General features: G+C 37.4%; 1 protein-coding gene across 4 annotated transcripts in view; it reads right to left on the bottom strand.

Moving 5' to 3' along the window:
* Window positions 1-22,154, bottom strand: part of pcdh15a (protocadherin-related 15a) — a 249,930-nt gene that overhangs the window by 116,323 nt on the left and 111,453 nt on the right. For all 4 annotated transcript variants that reach the window (XM_042010341.1, XM_042010343.1, XM_042010344.1 and 1 more), the window contains 5 exons: window positions 14,295-14,455; window positions 13,191-13,346; window positions 12,461-12,580; window positions 12,261-12,371; window positions 9,940-10,110 (listed from right to left, as the gene is read on the bottom strand). In XM_042010341.1, coding sequence (XP_041866275.1) covers window positions 9,940-10,110; window positions 12,261-12,371; window positions 12,461-12,580; window positions 13,191-13,346; window positions 14,295-14,455 — 719 coding nt within the window. The remainder of the gene's footprint in view (window positions 1-9,939; window positions 10,111-12,260; window positions 12,372-12,460; window positions 12,581-13,190; window positions 13,347-14,294; window positions 14,456-22,154) is intronic.

Genomic DNA, 22,154 nt, shown 5'->3' with positions numbered 1-22,154 from the left:
AACTCAGTTATCCCAGGTGACAACGCTCGCCATCACAGAGCAGGGCTCATCAGGGACTATCTCCAGAATTTATAACAGAATAAGCTGTTTTGAACTGGCAGAGAAGGAGGCAAATTTTTCATTGGCACAACTCTGCTGCTCATCTTACAAATGCATTTTCTTTACAAATGTGGCACCACTTAAAAATTAAATCCACAGGTTTTCTAGTGGTATAAAATTTAGTGCCAAAAAGCATCATATTTATAAAACTCTTCCCTCACCCAACCTCCCATCTCTCCTGGGTAGGCTGGGTAGCTGTTTATCTGAAACTCAGGTCCACTACCAGAGTTCTGGGGAGCTTGAGAGTCCTATCCAATGCCTTAGCTGTTCCTAGGGCTTCTGGATGGAGATGTCTGAGGTTTCTCCAGGTATCTGTTGGAGCCACTTCTCCAGTGTGGGGGACACGGCCCCCAGTGCTCTGATAACCATTGGTACTACTATTGCCTTCACCTGCCAGGCTTTCTTCATCTCTTCAATGAGTCCTTGGTATTTCTCCAATATATATATATGTATGTGGTGGAATATATAAGTGAGCATTAAAACCTCCAAAACATCAGACATTTCTGATTTATCCGATATTGTCTGGTTCACTGATGTTGGTCCTTGCCTTCACAGCCACAGTCCTTAGCACACTGGCAAATTATTTTTTACTTTGTTAAAAAAAGAAGGTGCTCTTAGATCTATTTCTAATCAGCATGCTCATAATTACGGTTAAATAGTAATGAACATCAAGGGTCATTTGTTTGTGGTCCTTTATGATACTTCTCCTGCTCATGCATAATTATAAACAAATAGTAAGGGTGTTTTACACCCACATTTTTTCACCAACATTTGGGATAGTGGGAATATGTTTAATTATTTGCATTTAGGAATGACTCCACTCATGCAAAATACTTTTATAACCCTGTTACAGTATTTGTGAAAATGTAAATAGGCCCATGTCGAACTTCCTTAGCACAGAGAGGCACATGGCCAACAGCTTTCTGGTAGAGGAATCCCTCCCCTAGGGGCATATTTTTATCCCTTAGCTCTGGAATAATCCTTACACCCCTCTCCAATCAGCCCTCTCGCTTTTACAATGTATGAAGGTGCACTAAATCAAATCCCCCTAGCTCTGCACAATGATGATTAGCTTTAATACCCTCCTTCAGCAGTCATTATCCTGGGGACTCCAGAACCCACACTATACACCCCCCCCCAGGGCAAAATAAATAAATACAGATCAACTTAATAATGCTTGTCAAACCATTGTCATTAATTATAATACACTCATCAATTATGTGTAGACAAATCTCCCGGTGGACAGACATGTTAGCGTAACGGTTCAACTGCAGAATGGAGAAAAGCCAAAAACTGACTGCAAACTGTAAAGCCAGGCAGTACGCGTGAGATTCAAGAATTTCACACTTCTCTCATGTTTTCATGCAACACATACATTTTCTCACGCAGAGGAAAACAAATTTACAACTGACACTGTTGCAGCATGAAAAGAAGAGAATGACACAAAAAGAAGCAATAATGATGTTTACAGACCAATCAAGAGGAAAGTGAAAAATATCCGTTATAAGGAACATAGAGTTGTATACCTCAGGACCTGTATGAACAAATAACTGTATTTAACTTGGTGGGTAACACAAAAAATCTGTAGTACATGGAAATTAGCATCGCAAGAGCACATTATCTCAAACTGTTTTTCTTTTTCTACCTTTTAAAAGAGATATCTTATTGGTATTTTTTCAAACAGGGTTGTGTGATCATTTATTGTAGTTCGCTTCTTATCTGCAGCAGACGGAGGTCAGAGTTCTCTCTGTTTGGAGATTTAAAAGGGATTAGGAGGGGGGAAGCTACGTTGACACATACAGATTTGGGCCACCACAAGAGTGAATTTTTAGCTATCTAAAACAACTCAAACATAAAAAATTTCATGGTGATTCAAGTTATCATATTAATGATATCAGCACTGCATCTCTTCTGGATGAGACAAAGCACTCACATTGTGTCAGATTGCTGATCATATTACATGAAAATATATAGCTTGAACTCCTAAAATAAATTTGAGATCTGACTTTCCTTATTTTTTTTAACTAATAAACTTCTGTGGTCTACTAGTACTGTTAGTTTGACTCCCCCATCAGAAATCCTTCTCTAAACTAAGAGAGCTCTGACCATTGTTTACAGAAGGTAAGGACCTATCAACTCAAAAGTACTTTCCACAACCCCACATCCAACCATTATACTGTAGATTCCATATTAATAAAGCGGGCAAGTACCAGTCAGGTGCTCATAATCAAATGCACTCAGACGTGTTTTTAGCCAAGGAAAAAATCAAAAGCAATGATGCAACAGAAGCAACTGACCAACAGACTTGGTAATAATCAGTCTGGGAAAGGTTATAAGGCCATTGCCAAACAAATCCAGTATTTAATAAGAAAGATTATTCTCAAGTGGGAAACAATCCAGACAGCTGCCAATCTTCCCAAGAGCAGATGTCTTAGAAAGTTCACCACAATGTCAGACTGCAACGATCAGAGAAAGTGCAATAGACCCAAGAGCAATATCTGAGACTCTACAGGCCTCATTTAGCCTGCTATATGATATAGTTCATGACAGTATAATTACAGTAGTAGCGGTTTAAAAGTTCCCATCCAAGCTGAAAGCCAGCCGAATACCTGCTGGCTTCCAGCCCAGTTCCATTCCAGTTCCAGCCAGCTGCCTTCCAACTTCCAGCCGCCAGAGAGGCCCCCTCCTTCTCCTGGGAGTGTCGATGTTTTAATCAAACTCCACCCATTCCTTGTAATATAGGGTAGACCCAGAAGATGGCGCTTCTCTCACAGACTTCTCATCGCCCGTAGTCTGTCAGATTTTATCTGAATTTACACTGACCGGCAGAGGCGCCACTCAAAGCACCTCTGATGGCCAGTCACAATTCATAAAAATGCATAAAACTTAATACATAATCATCGTTTGACGTGGAATGTGAAATTGTAACATGCTTGTGCGCTGCCAATTGTTTTATTCAGAAATGAATGCTAGTAGGTTAATAAAACCTTTCAAATACTGGATCACAGCCCCTAGCTCTATTCTCAATAGGATGTATTTATCATACTGATTAATCTTTTAATATTAGCATTATTAACATAGACAAATCAGATTTGGATCAAGCAACACAGAATCTGTTTGAGGTAGCTAGGAAGGGTTATTTTATTCTCATATTATTTATTTCACCTCCATAAGAAGACAGGGCGACAGATAAAAGCCCCACGCAGGATCGGAGATAATTTCTTCCACTTCAATGTGTCTAATCGCGGGGGGACATCCAACACTCGCTGTGCTGCGACTTCCTGCTCGCCGGGAATCCCGATTACGTCACCCCTCCAGGTGGGCTATTCCCCGACACGCTCTGATTACCATTCCAAAAGGTACTGTATGCAGCCCCCAACTTGAACATGCGCCTTCTTCAACATTCGCACTTGCTCCAGAAAATTACCATCTCTTAGGCTCCTCCACCACCACTTTGACTGTGGATTGATACGTAAATGAGCCGCAATGAGGCAGCTGAACAAGTGACCCAGTTTTGTGATTGTTGCACATTGGGTAAGAGTGGTCAAACGAGTCCAGTTTGTGTTGTCATGCTACCAGAAATTCAGTAGGCTAGTCGGTCCTAATGCAGTGAATTTCCATGTTAATGTTGCCAAATTCAATAGCATAGCAAGAGATGAAAAAAGAAACAACGATATTTCTTCAACATGTTAACCAAAATATTTACCTCTTAAAGCATAAACCAAGTATTTACAACAAGCAGTGTGCTTTTTAACGTTAACGTGTGCCATAGACTACTGCACCGCGGTTCCTCCTTTCGAGTCTTCTTTTTTATTATATTGTTGTTTTATCATCTGAATATACTACAACAACACAGAGAAAATATATGAAAGTTTATTTTACGCTGGTATTTGCGCAGCAGAGTTTTCTGCCGCCGGATTTGTAGTCCAGGAACGGAGAACACAGCTGCTGCCAGGAAAGGTGGATTACATTTTGTTAAAGCACAGCAATCTCCGAGTAGCCTATTATAAATACCCTCTCAGTGGCAAAATAAAACACACTGGTCTGGTTTAGTCTTCACTCTGAAATGGTTCAGTCAGAGGAATATAAAGCTGTTTTAAAAATGTTGAGCAAGCTTAAAATAAACATTCATAGGCTATCTATGTGTTTTAGATTAACACAATGATAAAACAACAATAGGCTATAATAATGGAAAAGAAGCGGTGCAGCATGGCAATGATGCGTTAATGGCTCGGGTCGCGGGTTAAACATCAGTCTGGTTCGGATTTAAATGGAATAAATACATTGGTGACGAGTCGGGTTCGGGAGTCATTCTAACGGGTTAGGGCAGGTATGCGTAGCAAAACAGAACCGTGCAGGACTCTGCTCTAAGCAGTTCGGACTTGGTTGACCTGGAACCATTTGACAATAAAATCTGGAGCCATCCTGCAACGCGCTCGCTTAGGCGTCCAGTTAAACCGTGTTTATTCAACCAGTCCCTACTTCATTGCATTCATTCTTTCCTCATAGCCTACGTGCACATTTTTTTCAAGATTGTTTATGTCAGTTTTGTTTTGGAAAATGAAAAAGGAGTCTTTGCGCAGAACTTATAACATTATTCTAATCTTGCCACTTGCCTATTTTATTATTGTGTATTTTTGTAATAACATGTAAATTCACTGCATAGGAACCAACTAGTCTACTGAATTTTGTGTGACAACACTAACAGAACTGTTTTGACAATGCAACAATTACAAAACTGCGGCTCATTTACTTATCAATCAATAGTCAAAGTGGTGGTGGAGGAGCCTTGGAGATGGTAATTTTATGGAGCAAGTGCGAATGTTGAGGAATTTAGCCTTTGTTCAAGTTGTGGGCTGCATATATGCAGCCCACAACTTGGTATACCTTTCAGAATGATAATAAACAGAACAAGACACACCAAACCAGGAGCTAAGACCACGAAGTTCAGCATCATGCTTATCTATCTTTGGCGTTTTTACACCAACATTTTTATACACTGGATAATGATAATAATTATCGATTAAAGTCACGGATAAAACTGCTGTTGTTAAAACACACCCATCTCTTACAAAATCTAAAATGTAAAACAAAAAAAACAACAAACAAAAAATCTGGATCACTGTAGAAATATCTTTATTCATTGCTGATCATCTGGCCATTGAAGCGTTTTTATTTGGAATTGGGAACAAATATTTTCCACCCTGTTATATTCTGTTCCACTCTGTTATGTTCCATTCCACCCTGTTAGTAAGGTGTTTTTTAATTTTTTTTTTTTTTTACTAAAAACATTGAGGACTGTGAACCTTGTTGCACCATATTAGGAAGTGAGGAACATTAAATTGATTTTGCTTTTCTGTTCCCAGGTCAAAAGGAATGTAATTATCTCTCATTTGAAATACTTGATTATGCTTTCCTTCTTGCCTTTGTGGAAACAGAAACGTGATAATCTCTCACTTGAAAGCAAGCTGGGCGTACAATAGTGTGATGACGATGAAAACTCACATGACCAATGCTCAATAAAGGGTACATGAAAATGTGAGAAATGGTCAAAAGCACAAATACCGTTTGTGGTGAGTGAAACTACACAGCACAGTCCACAAGGCTCTTTTCAAGCACACTCCTCCCCCCAAGGAGTATGCTTGAACAGCTAACGGCAGGTAATGGCTGTGTTTACAAATGTAAAGGTGCTAATTGTTGGCCATTGAATTGTTAATTTCAAACCGGGCAGCCTTTTGGTTGTACTCTGGGCATGGTAGAGGGGTAAGAAATCTCTGGGTTTTCTAGTGTTAAACACTGGAACCGTCGCCAGCGGTCTTTTGATGACCGCCAGTCACGCTACCATGCTTATAGTGTATTAAAAACTAAACGGCTGAACCTGGTATTTTAGGACTTTTATTATATAGTTGTTGTCTATAGTTTTACCTGCTTACTTGTTTGGAAAAGTAAACACATCAATATTTACGAGCAGTTTAGCACGTCTAAACTTCCACAGAGCCGCTCAGGGAGACTCTTTCTCAGCCAAACTGTCGTATATCACGGCTATGGAGTTGTAATAAATGGCCGCCCTACTCTGCTTCTGATTGGCTGTAAGATCACAAACCCTGTGTGATGATAGGCTGCTGGTTCCTGTCATTCCTACCAGCCTTTGCGCATGTGCCTGCTTCAGACAGCGGGAAGGCAGCTGTCCCACCGCTGAGACACAGTTGTATGACGTTTTATCACGTTTTATCACTAGATCGCTATGAATAAAATCCAGGGACACTTCATTTCACAGTATAAACCATTTATTTACTTATCTACTTAGGATAATAGCACTTTGAGGCCTAATTCAGAATATAGGTTGGGCTGGGTCCGGACTTTTGTGATCCCTGCTTTACACATTATCAGTATTATGTTATTTTTACCTGCCGATATTACGTTATGATTTTGTCAATATTCAGTTACGCAGCAGCTGTATCAACCCCCACTGTGAATAACTTACGTTGCAGTCAAATGACCGCTGGCAGCGCTCCTCGGGATGTTTAGAAAGCTCGCTGCTAGTGACATTCACCACTTAGCCGACTTGAGGAGGTTGTGCTTTGCCTCATAACACCATTAGCTACACATGTCGGCTTTTTTGATACATTTATTTGACGCCATTTTCAAATCAAATCATTTTTTAAATGTTGGCAAAAATGCAACAAATGAGCGACACAGCTCATTATAAACTGTTTAGAGCAGGCATGTCAAACTGGTCCAGCAAAGGGCCGTGTGGCTGCAGGTTTTTGTTCCAACCAAGCAGCAGCACACCAGATTTGACTGATTCAATCAACTGATCTCAGTCTTCAGACAGCTGATTGGTCAAACTGTGTGCTCTTGGCTGGCTGGAACAAAAACCTGCAGCCACACGGCCCTTTGCTGGACCAGTTTGACATGCCTAGTTTAGAGAGCAGCAAGATCAAATCACTGCTCCTCCCCGTGGACAAAAGAGGGATTGCAGCTGTTTTTTTACTTGGGCTGCTTAGGGGCAGAGCCTCGCTGACGACGTCATTGCGGGGGATTACATTACCCCCACAGACCTGTGAAGGATCGGCCAAGGATCAGTCAAGGACCAGTCAAGGACCAGTCAAGAACCAGTCAAGGACCCATCATGGAAACAGGGGAACTTTTAAACCGCTACTACTGTAGAAGTACACTTAACAAATATAGCTTGCTTGGAAGGGCTGACAGGAGGAAGTATCTTCTCTCTATAAAGACCATTACAGAATGGCTTAGGTTTATAAAGTTGCATCTGAACAAACAACAAGCAAGCATTGCTCTAAATGCAGAGATCAGTTTCAAACTAAATTAAAATTGATCTTTCACATCTTTTTCTCTAAATTAGTAGGTTGGATAATCAAAAAATTTATGACAAATTTCACCTTCTCTGGGACCATGAATTCTAAGCTACCTGGTGCCTTTTAGTAAAAGTTGTAAATGAAGAGTAGCTCCAAAATAACAAACAAAAAAAACTGTAGTTTATGACAGCAGCTGGCAGACACAGTAACAAAACATGGCTGTTAATTTCCTAGTTGTGGCATTCTTAAGAACAATTTTCAGTGAGAAATTGGATGTAATTGCCAAAGAGGATGGACACCTACAAGACTTTGGTGCAGCCAAGCAAGGTTTTTAGAGACAGTTCGATGACAGGGTCAGCTAGTCTTTCCCCTTCTGGAAATGTTTACCACATTCCTGGAAAACAGTTGGGTTTTTACTATTTAGAAATGGTCTCCCATTGCCATCAGTTCTGCCATCACATGGTAAGATGCAGAAAACGGAAGTACATCTGCAATGCTCGAACATTTAAAAAGGAGGCACGGCAGATTTTCATAACAAGCTAATGCAAGATTTCAAAGCTGAAAGTGAAATAAGATCCATTTATAATAATCATGAGGTACATAATCCGATTGGTCGACTAGTCGTTTTAATAGTCGGTGACTAATCGACTATCAGAATAGTCATTAGTTGCAGCCCTATTTGAGAGTGATAATGACATACAGAAAACAATTATTTCATGTTTTTTGCAACATAAGGGGTTTTTTAAAGTTATAAACTCAGGAGTTTACTTCCCATCCAGGGTTTTACACATTGTATTTGCATTTTTGACTCAGTCTTTGTCAAACTGAGGACATGTATTATGCCACTAATGTTCATCACTATGGTGATTCTTAGCTGCTCAGTCATTTTTTCTCTGCTTTTTTATTTCATTCATTCATTCATTCATTCATTTTCTATACTGCTAATTCCAATTCAGGGTAGCTGGGAACTATACCAGCAATTAGCAGGTGAGACGTAGCTACACCCTGGACAGGTCACCAGTCCATTGCAATGCCAACATATAGAGGCAACTATTTACGCTCACACTCACTCCTTTAGAATTTAGAGTGACCGATTAACTACATGCATGTCTTTGGATGGTGGGAGGAAACCAGAGACCCTGAGAGAACCCACGCACACACGAGAAAAACATGCAAACTCCTTTGTCATGACACCCTCTAGACATTAGGATATATACCTGCTGGAAATTAGTTTTAAATCACTTAATTACTTAAAATAATAATTTTCAAATGTGTTTTATCTTTTTTTATTGTTTCAAAAATACATGCCTCTTGGTCATGCGTGCTTAACAGTTCTGCAACTCTCTAGTTTAATAAATTTTACAATATAAGTACAAGTTCTACATAAAAAGCTGAACAACCAGCGGTGACTTACAATGTGACTGCCTTATCCACGGCCAATTCCGAGTATATGCAGCACATACACATATTGCACATGTTTGTTTTTCATTACTTGTCTCATCTTATTGTAGGCCTGAAGCTAACAGTTCCAATATTTTCAGCCATACTATGTACAATATTGTATATCCCACTGTGATTTTATTGTAGGCTTTTGGGTTTTATAGTATTTCATGCTCTGGGTTAATTAAATTTAATTCTATTAATCTCAGTTGTTCAAATTATATCACCTAAGCTTCACCCATACCTGATGCAGTAATTTTTTCATGAGTGGTTAAGAGCTCCGCTAAACACTTTCCACATTTTTATCACACTTGAGTTTCATCAGAACAAACGTGTTATTTCTAATGCAATCCACTCTTTAGTAAAACAGATGTAACATTGTGAGGATCATTTCACATTTACATGATAAAGAGCATTTATACAGGAATGCACATTCAAAGTTGAGTGCAATTAGTGTTTCTAATTCATGCATCATATGATGTGTTTGAAGTACAGGAGGGAACCAGAGACATGATTAGAATCCTCATAACATTCAAACTGTCATGCTCAGAAGGTATAACAATGCCAACTGGATCATAACATTGTATTATGATATTAATTTCATGCACAGAATTACTCAATAAATATAAGACATATTGCTAAAAAAAACAGATCTACATGCAGTTTTTATTGGTTTACTGCTTACTCTCGCCACCTCACTCTCAGATATTTTATTCTCAACTGCCATGCTATCTTCCTCTGTCTTCTTCTACCTTCTGTGAATTCTGGAGGTGCTTTGCTGTCAAAGTCAGCTCACCTCTCAGCTCTGATTGCAGGTAAAACAGAGCAAAAAATCCCAATGGAATAGGAATGCTGAGGCAGAGATAGCAAAACCTACTCTGTCTTTAGCTGAGGAAGCAAGATGAGGTGTAAGCAGGCAATTAGGGTATTCAAATGACGCATCACAAATCTGAATCAAATGTGCATAATACATAATACAGACAAAAACACAAGCTTGCTGCAGATGGTATTAACAGAAGGAAAAGTATTGACCTTGTTGAGCAGCAGTGTTTTCACACTTGCCTGTCTGTCTGATTCTTACCGGTGCAGTAAACTCAGGGATAGCCACACGGTAGGTGAGAGGGTTGCAGTCACGAGTGTTGTTCACCAAGATACAAGGCAGGAACATGGGGCCCAGATCATCTCCATCCAGGACGTCCACAGTCAGTGTCGTAGTAGCTGTCAGTCTGTTTGGGGGGTATGGAGCGCGGTCCTGAAAGATACACAACACTTCCAACATTCAAAATCCCAAATGCTTTGCTGCTTTGTGTAATGGGGCAGCACACAAGCTACAATCATTAAGTATCTAAAGCTTTATGTTGTGGAATGAATGATTCTGTATTTATAATTTTTCTTACTTAAAAGAGGGATTTTTTAGAACAAATTACAGTTAGCTAAAGACAATGTTGCTTTTTAGCACTTTTGTAAACAAAGTGGGAATACTGAATGTGCTGTTGCAGACGGGGAGGTTTCCTGCCAGTCACCACCAATCCCAGCTTTGCACTGCTGCAACTTCTCATTGTTTTAATTACCAATGAGTTGAGACAGCACTGGTCACATCAAGGAAGCCAAAAGTGAAACTTTCTCCCTGTAAATACTGAGATCTGCTTGACAGGGAGTTTTCAAATAATCAGACAATATCTATGTTTACATGGACACATATTTCATCTATGCAATTGAAATCAATCTGATCGGAGATCATAGCTGATATGTTTACATGGATGGTAGATGAAGGGATCTGATCAGTTGTATTTACATGGACAGGTTTAATACAATTGCAATGCTTTTGACATGTGCACTGCCTACTAGTTTGGAAGAAGTGTTGTCATTTATTTTTAATCTTTTAACTATCTAAATGCTTAAATATCCTTAACATGTTCAGTTTCTAAAGTCTCGTTCTCTTATGCAGCCGCCATTGTTCAAGTTTTCCCTGAAATGCATTATATCACGTGACCCCCACGTGGTTAAAGCATGCGCAGAGACAACGTACCCTACAAAACAATCGGAAGGAGCGTATACATGGATATTTTTTCCTGCTAATCCGATCATGACAAGGTTTAAACCACCCTTCTTGATCGGACTGAAACTTCTTTCCAACTGAGGCTGATCAATTCAGCTTACATGTTTACATGATGCATTTTTATTCTGACTGGACGTTTGATTGGATTGAAAGTGCTCCATGTAAACATAGCTATTATAATCTGTGTACATTAAAAGGAGAATTAAGTCCTATGAACTGATAAAGTTAAACTCATGAGGTTGAACCTGATTATGTTAAACTTGGTGATGATGGAACTCTATGTTCAAAGAAAAATAGCTACAGAATTTCATGAGATCATGCTTTTACAGCTGTTTAGAAAACAGTATTTTTACTTGCTAACGGTGTTTTTTGACCAGCTTTTACAATCTTATTGTTCAACATGAGCAACTGGAAAATTATTATTACAATGTGAATCCTAATAACTGTTCTTTTTTTGGATGACATGCATTCAAGACATGTTCGAAATAGTGAGACCAAACTCCTGCACAATAAGGTGAGCATGACAAATCCTTACTGTAGATTCCAGCCTGGGTATTTCTCTAATTGGTGTCAGATTCTTAGCTGGTAGCTTTGCAGTTGCTCTTGGTCAACATGCATTTACCTTTTGTCAATATGACTAGACAAGGAATATAAACATGCCCTCATTATAATCCACACTGCCTTAATGACATCATTAGGATTACTTGCTTAACTATTTTTTTTGAGGAAAACGCATCCCATCAAGTAAAATCCATAAATGAAATTTGATATGCAATGCTAATCCACTTCACATTGAGTTTTAATCCCAGAACATGTCAAAGATAACTTATATCAGAAGTAAGTTTCAGTAAAGTGTCAACACTTTCTGTATTGACCATTGTGAGCTATTTCTGAATTTGTACTACTTAAAAATAGGTTACCTATAACTGACTTTCACTTGAGAAAACCTCAGGTTTTTGTTATCACTTACATAAATGTTAAAACTTTTAGTACTGGTAAATCTGAAAATAAAAGTGAAGTGAACCTGATTTTGACAAGAATTTTAGAAAAAATAGTTTGCCTTTAAAATACACACAGGAGGGATTATGAAGTTTACAAACTTTAATACATAAAAACAACTTCTGTAAGACACCCACAATGTAACAACTAAAACATCTGCATATCCTGAGATATTAGCTTAAGGGCATTAAAAGTACTTTACCCTCTGAGTCAGATCTGAGGCAGACAACCTCAGAAAACACATGCAATTCAATAACTATTTTTAACTTGCAGATGCTGCCGGCTTGCTTGTTTCAATATCTGCAATCAAAAGTAGCTGAGATCATGAAGGTTAGTTTACTTACACTGGCTTGGACCAAAACCAGATAACGAGTTCTCTCCTCATAGTTTAGCCTCTCTGCCAGCATAATGAATCCTGAAAGGGTGTTTCCAACCCTTACTGTGCTGTTAGATTCCTTAAAATGACAAAGAAAGGGGTCATGATTGTAGAGGAAATTTTCAATGTTGCAAGGAGCCTTTATTATAGTATGACCTATCCATATACCGGATCTTTGGGGTTGTAAAGGATGCTGTATTCTATATGTCCATTGGGCCCATCATCAATGTCTGTAGCACCGTTATTTCCTGAGAAGCCGGTGAAAATGGTTGTTCCGACTGGTGTGAGCTGGAAGGAAATATGAGAGTAGAGAAAAAGAAAAGCCAACTGCTCAAACAGCCCCCTGTGAGCACAACATCAACTTAGAGCAGAAAACCTATTCATGTGGCCAGTACTAGTGCCTCTACATCCTATTAATATAGAAAGAATAAAAATGTAAAATGTTGCAGTCAGCAGCAGTCTGAAGGCTTCCGTGCAATGCTGACAGAATAACAAAAAGTAAGTATGAGAACCACTGCTGTTCCCCAGAGCCCTCAGCAAAGTCCACAGGACCAGGCAGCAGGCGGGATATGCTCTTCAGGAGAGTTGACATCAATGTAGAATGACTCACTATACTCTAGGGGCAGTTGCATATGGCTTTTTTAACACACAGTGACAAGAACTTGGAACATGCAAACCACACAAACTAAACAATAAAGACTGTAGAACTCAGCAGGTAATTATTTAATCTCAAAAATATATGATTGAAAAGAATGAAGATTTGATGAATTGTCCAGTTACCAGTTGTATAAGCTGAACAGAGTAAGGAGCAAGAAACAATGTTGGCATACTGCACATAACTGCTGCAGAAGGCAAAGGAACTGCAGTTGCAATTATTACTCAATTTCTGCTCCCTTACCTCATTTATAGCAACATAGTAGCGTGGCTGCTGAAACTGAGGGGCATTGTCATTCTTGTCCCTCACAACAATCCGTACTTCATGGAAAATGACAGTACCAACCAGCTCATTGGTGCACTGCACCTGAACAACAATGGTGGTGATGTAGTTGGGAGGCTGAAAAATAGAAACAAAACATATGTCACTGAAGCGTTGCAGTGAAAGTGATTGTATAGCTCTAAATCTCTCTGCCTACAGCTGATTCAGGTCATGAAAAATGTAATAAATAGCACCATCAGTATTCAAAATTTCCACAGCATAAACATACTGAGTACAGATAATAAAATGAGAGATTTAATGTTCCACTAATTAATCTTATTAATTATCATGACCTTATACAATAGAACTGGTAAAAAGGAATAAAGACTATTGTTATAAATATTTTCGGGATGTTCTTAGCAGATTTTTTTCCCCTTTACATTCAATGTAAAATCTTATGTCATGTTCTGTCCAGGGCAGAACAGAGAGCAGCACCACATATAAGGATTCAGTATCATCTTAATTTAGCAACAAGGGTGAACTTGCCGTAGAATAAAAGTAACAAGCTATTCCTCGAACCACAACTTATCCCCTTATATTTTTGCTTCTACCTTGTCTACCTTTTTCACTAATTGATGGGATAGAATTCCCATCAATAGCTTAACATCCACCTCACTCCACTTAGTCCGGTTAATCTAAACTGCCTCTAATGTGTTAACCCCTCTGCACCCTAAATCTTATCTTGTACCATTTGGGCTTATTTGTATGCGTAGCATGTTCACAGAGTACCCTGGGGAGCTGGAGTGAGGATTTTGTGTACAGGCACAGACATGCACATAAGTGTCTGCATTTATTTATACACTTATGACACTTAGCACTAAAGGGGGGATTATTATGCTTTACTGACACAAATTGCTTGAAATTACCCATAATTAAGTTGTTAAAACATCAGTAGTATCTAGTAACTTTTTGGGAATTTTTATCTGTTGCTAAAATGAAGTTCCAAATGAAATGCAAAAAAATAGGATACTTTTATTTAAAAGTACCAATAAACCTGTGTGTGGTCATCATTTTCCCTGTACTTACATCTCTGTCCAGAATACGCCCAGTGCTGTTGAGGTAGAGTCTCTGTCGTGCTGGTTCCAGTATCACCCAGTAGTCATAGTTGTCAAGCAAGGTTAGTGAGATGGTTCTGCCGGGGTCCTGGGCTCGGCCATTAATTTGCATGTTTTCCACCAAAACAGTACCTGTAAAGGCAGAGCAGTCTTTATTTAGAGAATGGCTCCAATCTGAGAAATACATTCACTTTAGAACGCATTTTCTTTTTATATCAATTGGTTAATTTGTTGGTTAATTTAAACATTTTTCCAAAGCAACAAAAAATCATTTGCTGTAGTCAGCTGATCATAACTTTGTTCAGTAAACATCTTCTCCCACTAAGGCAGAGGGAATTTTCTGGGATTGTTATTTGATAAAACTTTAAAAAATTAGGAATAAGGTTTAGTTTTTCTTTTCATAAATAGTTTTAAATACATATCAACTAAGTAAGGTTGTTGAATCACATTTCATTGCATCATGATAACATTATCAATTTTTCTCAATGAAATTGTGGATTTAATGTTCTGAAATGTAACAAATATTGTGAGAAATTGAAAGGTGATGTAAAACAGTGGTAAACATGCTTACATTAAATATTTTTTCCAATTTTATTTACAGGCTGTTGATGAAAAGAACAATTCTATACTTTAAAAGAATGTCAGATTTTATCTATGCCTTCTCTATGTTTACTAGATTTAAATAAACACTTGTTACAACTAAACAAAATACTGACTAAAATTAGGAGTTGCAAAGGTACACTGTGCTGAAAGTGTCCATTGCTCTTGCTGATTCTGGCGGGTGCTTTTATAAACTTGGCTCACTGGGTCCCTTAATTACCACACTACTTGGACTGGTCTGTAATAGGGCACAGTGGGGTGTTTTTGACAGCTGCTGGGATAAATAATTAAATTTATGTGTTAGGGATATTTGTGTCACAGATATTATACTGTGAAAATAATTACACAGCACCTATTAATTAAAAAAGGAGAAAAATAAATAAATTGATGCTTGTTGATATCCATGCAAATTGCTTGACTCAGGAAATGGATCCATTTCTCTGATTATGTGAAATTTATGCATATGTACAAATTATATCAAGTTATTTATTTGCAATCATAAACGTCTAATTTCATAATTAATATAAAATAACTTAGATCTTTGATAAATCCTTCCTCTTAGCATTCATCTTGTTTCATGTGTAATTAAGCTGATGATTGAAAAGTTCATTGTTTTCTCCATAAAAGTGACTTTTGAGTGCCAGGCAAGTAACCTAAAAAACCAAGAAAAGAAAGTTTCTTGCATGCCTTGTTAATTCATCAGCTGTAAAACTTTCCAGGATGGTGGTGCTTTCAATGTGTTATTTTAATTGCCACCCGTAGCATCTTGTACTTCATCATTTCATAAAGCAGGTTCAACCATCTAGTCATTAGTCACACAGACTCTCAATGAAGGAGAAGCACATTTGGAAGTATGATGGAGGCTTTCTCATTATAACTTTAATAGCCACGGCTGCATTTTCATACTCTTATTAATGACAATGTTTCATGTTTGCAGTAGTCAAGGTTTGATATATTTGTGTGTTGTGATCACAAGGACTCATAATTATCTGTCTCACTTGGACTAAACTCCAACTGAAAAACGATCCTTCTAAGAATTTAATTTAAAAGTCAAAAGAGTCCCATGCTGCTAGTTCATTAATCTAAAACAGAGCTTTTCATAAATATATCTTTCAGTAACTTGAGAGGTGAACTACATCTTTTTGAAAGTCTCAGGTTTTAAATGGTCAGGCTGGTAATATTACGAGGGAGGACAGATAATCTGCCTTCTTTTTCAAATTAATTGAACCACAGCTTTTCTGCAGTGACAGGCAATACTGCCCCTGCTCTGGCTGTTTCCTTACTCAGTCTCATCCACAAAGCAAAGTTGGCTCACTCATCAGTCAAGATGATAGCCTGGAAGACATGCTCAGAGGAGGAACCCAAAGTTCCACATGTAGTATACCGGATGTAATTCACTTCTAAGTAAACAGAATAGAGTCTCTTTAGTGGCCTGTGGCTCAGTTAGTGTAATTTATAGTCAGAGATGCCTCTGATCTGGACTTCACAGTGGACTAATCCCACAGGGACAACACAGAGGGCTTACTTTAATCCAAAATATCAATAATGCTGGCATCCATAGAGGATGGCAGCAGATAAATGTGGAGGACCCCTTCTGATAGGTTTCCAGGCACAGTATGAAAAAGTTAAATGGAACAAGCTCCAATACAGTCATTAACTTGGATAAATCAGAGTTTTCAATGTAAATATGAAATAAGTGTAATGTGACTATACTTCTTGAAAAGAAAAAGTGGTTCATCAGATTTGATCTTTAAAAAACAATGAGCGGAAATTCAAGAGTATAGCATGAGGTCACACAGCGTCTCTGTGTTGATCTCCATGTTTACCAGCCGGGCCGGCCACGTGTTCATGTACGTTCGTGTGAAACCTGCCCCCCTATAAAACACTGGAGCAACAGAGCCAGCTCATATTTTCAATGGAAAATGGTGGAAAACCAAACTTAATGTTCACCTGCCAATGACCAGAATCCGATGTTACCTCTAAAAAAAAGTTACAGTTGTTGGGGAAGAAGTTATCGAATAAAGAAAGGGACAGGACCTGGGTTAACATTGGCCTTGCATTTCCAAAGTGGAGAGTCCTGTAAGAGCTGAAGTGGCTACAGCTCTTCTTCTGGACAGTAAGTAACAACATAAATGTTAAAAGTTACTCTGACATGTTCCACAAAATGGTGATAATGTTTTGCTCAGTGTTTGTACTTTGCACACTAGTTTGCAGACGAGAGGAGTTAGGATGGAAAGAAGTAGAGGGAGGTGTTGCTCATGACACTTTGGTTTAAAGGCACAACAGCAAACCTTGCAGTAAAACGATTTAGCTTTTTAACCTCTTTTAAGAAACCGGAACGTAAAATAGAAGAAAAAATTAACACAAATTACTCCAAATGAGTACAAATCTGGAAACAGCGTACATTTTTTTTTTTTTTTTTTTTTTTTGCCTTTATGCAATATTTGACTAAATTTCCCCTCTGATTTCTTCTTGGTTTGCTTTCTACCTCCCTTTGTTTATGACAACATATAATAATAATGTTTGTTATTTCCATGTATTCATATGAAAAAGCTGATATAAACTTTATATGACGGGCATTTGTCTGGAAGCGGTAAAAAGGTTCTTCCTGCCTTTGGATTGTGGTAATTTTACATGAATCCTTGCATCAGTTCAGTTTAGAGCTAACAGACAGACTTGAATAAAATAAACATTTTATGTTCATTACATCTCTTATTAGCATTCACAAACTTAATAAAGATGGGAAGTTTTTACTCCTCATAGGTTCCGCTTTGTTTAGCATATTGTAATGTTTATAAAACATTTTTCTTGTTTTCCGTCAGTAAGCCAAAGGGAAAAATATATTACATCTGGGGCCCTTCCTAAAATGAAAACAATATTAATATGCAGACAGGGGAAAAAAAAATCAAGTAGTTTTCACCTTTCTTAAAAAAAAAAGAAGAAATGTGCAGTTTTTACTAAAGCCTATGCACAAAATCATTATATCACACACCTATTAGGCCTCATATGACACTAAGAGAAGGGGAAGATGGATGATCTACACCTGAGATACTTAATGGAAAAACATCACTGCACTCCCAAAAAGTGATGTTCAAAGCAATAACTTTGGAACTGACAATGAGTGAATATGTTACTGTTTCTAAGTACAGAGGAGATTTTTCTCAAAGCCCCCAACATCTAACATTTTCTTTAAAATGTTAAGCTGTCTAACTGAGTTGCTTTCTGCCTGTCATATGTGATCACTGTTGCCACAGACTTGTGCAGGCAGACACTCTCATAAGCACACAAAACAAATATGCGCCAGCTGTCAAAGTACCCAGTGGGTGGCATGCAAAATTAAAATATCATATGTGCTTTAAAGCCAACACCAAATGAGTAAAAATGTAATATCCCTGCAGTCTTGGCACTGCAAACGCTTCATAGCCACTAAGTACTTTTGATGTCATTTAGGATCGAAAACATCCTTTTGTGCATCCTTCTGGTATATAAACTGGGGTCAAAAGGAGAAAAAACAATAATAAAATAAATAAAAATAATAATAATAATGCATTTTATTTATAACACACTACATGTGTGACACAAATCTCTAAGTTCTACACAAGAAAAAAATAAAATAAATAAAATTTATAAAATTACTATATAAAAGAAAAAAAAAGGTTGACCCCAAACATCATCACAACATATACTGTGTATTCTAAAAAGGGTTATTCTCTAGATAAATGTTTAGTTTTTGTTGTTTTTTCTCTTTTGCTTGTTTTTGCATACAAGTAGCCTAAAGCATACATTAATTAAAGTGCAAACAATATTCTGCCCTGTCCTAAAGTGATTTGATTTCAGCTAGAGAGAATTTATTTTCCACCATTTTGGCAGCTAATTTGCACGTGTGGGCTGTTCACAAAGCCTAAAGACAAACACAATTTTCTCATATCAAACTGTCAGAAAATCCAAAGACAAATGATAGAAGCCTACTCTCAAGTAGATGCAGCTTTAACTAAGTCTGAAACCACATGCTGTTTTACTACCAAACTTCTGAGCATTTCCACTTGGAAAAGTTGCAAACTCTTCACACATGATACAGTTTTGGTTTACAGTGAGATTTAATAATCACCATTTCCATGTCTTTATTTACCACATTTGTTGTTTTCATTTTCATACTTTCTCACCACCGAGATCAGCTGTTAATTAAAGCTATCCGCTCAACTGAAAAGGAAATGCCGAAGTGACAACTTTCCACTTTATGCTTTTCCAACCATGGCCACCTTGAATGTTCGACCAATCACACAATACTTAAATAAAGCCCCTTGAGAAGAAAGTTCTGCTTGACTGACGTGTCAAGAACAAGCTGCAAGATGTCCCGACCACATCTGCGAGAACAAAATGCATTTTGTTCTCGTGGCTTTGAGGAAAAAAAAAAGTTCTTGCTTCTCGCGGAGTATAGTTTAACAAAATTATTATTTTTTTGTTTCTTTCCTTTTTATTTATTTATTTATTTTTGTGATAATGCCATTAGATTATTATAAATTATCTCTACAAAATGGTTTCAAAACAGTGAAAGCGGATGAATTTCATATCATTTCAGTTTCACCCAAATCCGTCAAAATGTCAGAAATGAATCCAGTAAATAGGTTTTGAAGTTGCAGCTTACATAAATGACATCCATCTATCCAGTTTCTACCACTTATCCTGGGTCAGGTTGAGGGGGTTATATATATATATATATATATATATATATAACCAAAATTTGATGTTTTTTATAATAGCCTTCAGTGTCTTAACATGATGAAATAAGCAGCCCCTCTGATGTTTAAATGAAAGGAGATATGCTGCTAATAGTCACATACAACAAACCACAATCAAGTCAGGGAGACTTAATTGCTGAATAATCTTTACACTCTTTACATCATCCTAAATCCAGGATATGATGTAAATCTTCTAACTATTACAACTACAGTGTAACTGATAATGATGACAAAATAAAATGAACCTATTGGACAAATCAAATGTTTTTTACAGAATGATGCCTACTGCTTTTCTTGAAACTGTTTATGGAGTTCAACACTTGACATTAACATTTCATAAAATGCAGTAAAGCAATGACATGTCCAAGGACCAGGTCAGTTAAAACAGTTACCGACGTTGCCTGGCCAGGTAGTTCAGGAACTTTTACTGGTCCCTCGAATTGCTTCAGGGCAAAACCTTTAAACATGAAACTCGTTGCCAAGGTAGAAGGGGTATTCATTACTCTGACTATAAAGTAAGACCTGATTCAGTTCAACAAAGAATGGAAAGCCTTTCTCTATGACTCAAGTCCATCAATGCTTAAATGGCAGATAGCTTTGGATATATCCACACTGCCATGGTGATGAACAGGTGTGAAAAACAAACAACACAAAGTGACCAAATGGTAAAAAATAAATTAATTAAAAAAATAATAATAAATGTAAGATAAAAATGTAAGTTAAATGTAAGGTTGGTCATGCAAGATTTAATACCTACCAATATATATATAATCAAATAGTTCCATCTACCTACAATACACAGCTGCAAACTACACACTCCAAGTACATAGATACTGAAATCCATACATTAGTACAGACTTTTCTCCTCAGTAGCTCCAGAGTCCAGTTAAGAAAGCAACCTTTGTATATGTTGTTCCTAAAGTGTGTTGTAATTATCAACAAGTTAAAAAAGAGAGAAAAAAAGATAGGTATATGTTTATCTATCTCCCTTTTTGTTTGTTTGTCAGTTTTCAGTGTGTTTAGAATTCCTTTCATAGCCTGATTCACATATCCTGTGGGAAGGTTTATAAAACTCCTGGACATGAAGCACTGCATGCTTGTAATCAAATGAGAATTCAATTCAATTTCAGTGAGGCCTAACAATGACACTAGCTGACACTAGCAGCACTTCAAATGTCTGCAGTTAAGCCAACAATGGTCTAATCAGGTGATAAACCTCTGAGGTGGTGGCTAATTGTTGTTACAACTCAGGTAACGCTGTGTGTGATATGTCGACTTTAAAATATAGGTAGTATCCATGGCTTAAAGATCTAAAGGAAAGAAAGAAAATGTTCGTCATGCCAGATGACTAACAATAGGTTAGCCATACAGCACGATGAATTTAATCACCCTCTTTGTAATCCTTTGTGACTTTTTGATGTCTCAAGAAAACTTTGTTTTTTTTTAAAGTTTTTTTCCAATATGCATTGGCTACTGAACTCTGCATCTTTGCACATACAATTATTTATTACAATAAATGTCAGGTGCATGTATTAAGAAGCACCTAACATAAGACAACTTGGGTCAGAGTTGTAATACTTAAAACAGGTCGCGCTTGAAAATGACACCTTATGTCTCAATGAGATTTACCTGTATAAATAAAGATGAAATAAAAAATAAAAATCAATGTACTTAGCAATCCTGAAATTCATCAATCTAAAAATATAAAAAAAAATGTCTTAATTGAGACTTAGATCCATACTTTTTACACTTTAATTATGTCAACAAAACTTTAAATTTAAGCCTTAAGCCTCCTGTTTTTATGGAATTCTGATTTTTCTCCGGGACTTGCTCCACTGATATTGCATTGGGGGAGTTAACACATTCACACAATGATTGTTTGTATGATGTCTTGAGTGTTCAAAGTGCCAATTTCTTTAAAACACACTGCACAACCACACACTGGCATAACATAAGAACTATTTTTCTTTTTCTAAAGTTTTGAAGTAAGTGGAAATTATTCTCCAGTAGAGCTTAAACTGTTACAGGACAAAGAACTGAAAGTTAGATTTAAACACTGCGTTTTTCAGCAGTGTTGATATATCTTAGTATTTAGTAAAGGAGGTCCCCTTTCTCAACCAAGTCATAGTTCAGAACTGTACAAACTGTCTTAAAAGAATGCAGGGCTCAAAAAAACTTCTGCTGGACTTATATTTGTTGTTCAATGAGGACAAAAGTAGCTCCTGCGAGTTTTATCAAAGACTGGGTTGACAACAAACAGGTTACCGCAGTGCAAGTAAAATCTAATTTACTGCCTTAACCTGATAATATTGTTATGTGTGCATGTATTTACTGCTTTGAAGAAAACGCCCACTCACAAACAGAGGGCATAAATCATTTCTCTTTCATAAACACATCATCAGATTCTCCATCATTTTCAACATAACTAACAAGTAAGAGTGCTAAGAGGTCAAGGCAGATGGCTTGAGAGTGACGGTCTTGGTTACAGGACA

Source organism: Melanotaenia boesemani, chromosome 16 (genome assembly GCF_017639745.1).
Source record: "Melanotaenia boesemani isolate fMelBoe1 chromosome 16, fMelBoe1.pri, whole genome shotgun sequence".
Classification (NCBI taxonomy): Eukaryota; Metazoa; Chordata; class Actinopteri; order Atheriniformes; family Melanotaeniidae; genus Melanotaenia; species Melanotaenia boesemani.
Note: the sequence above shows the minus strand (reverse complement) of the source record. Positions and strands in the feature narration are given on the sequence as shown.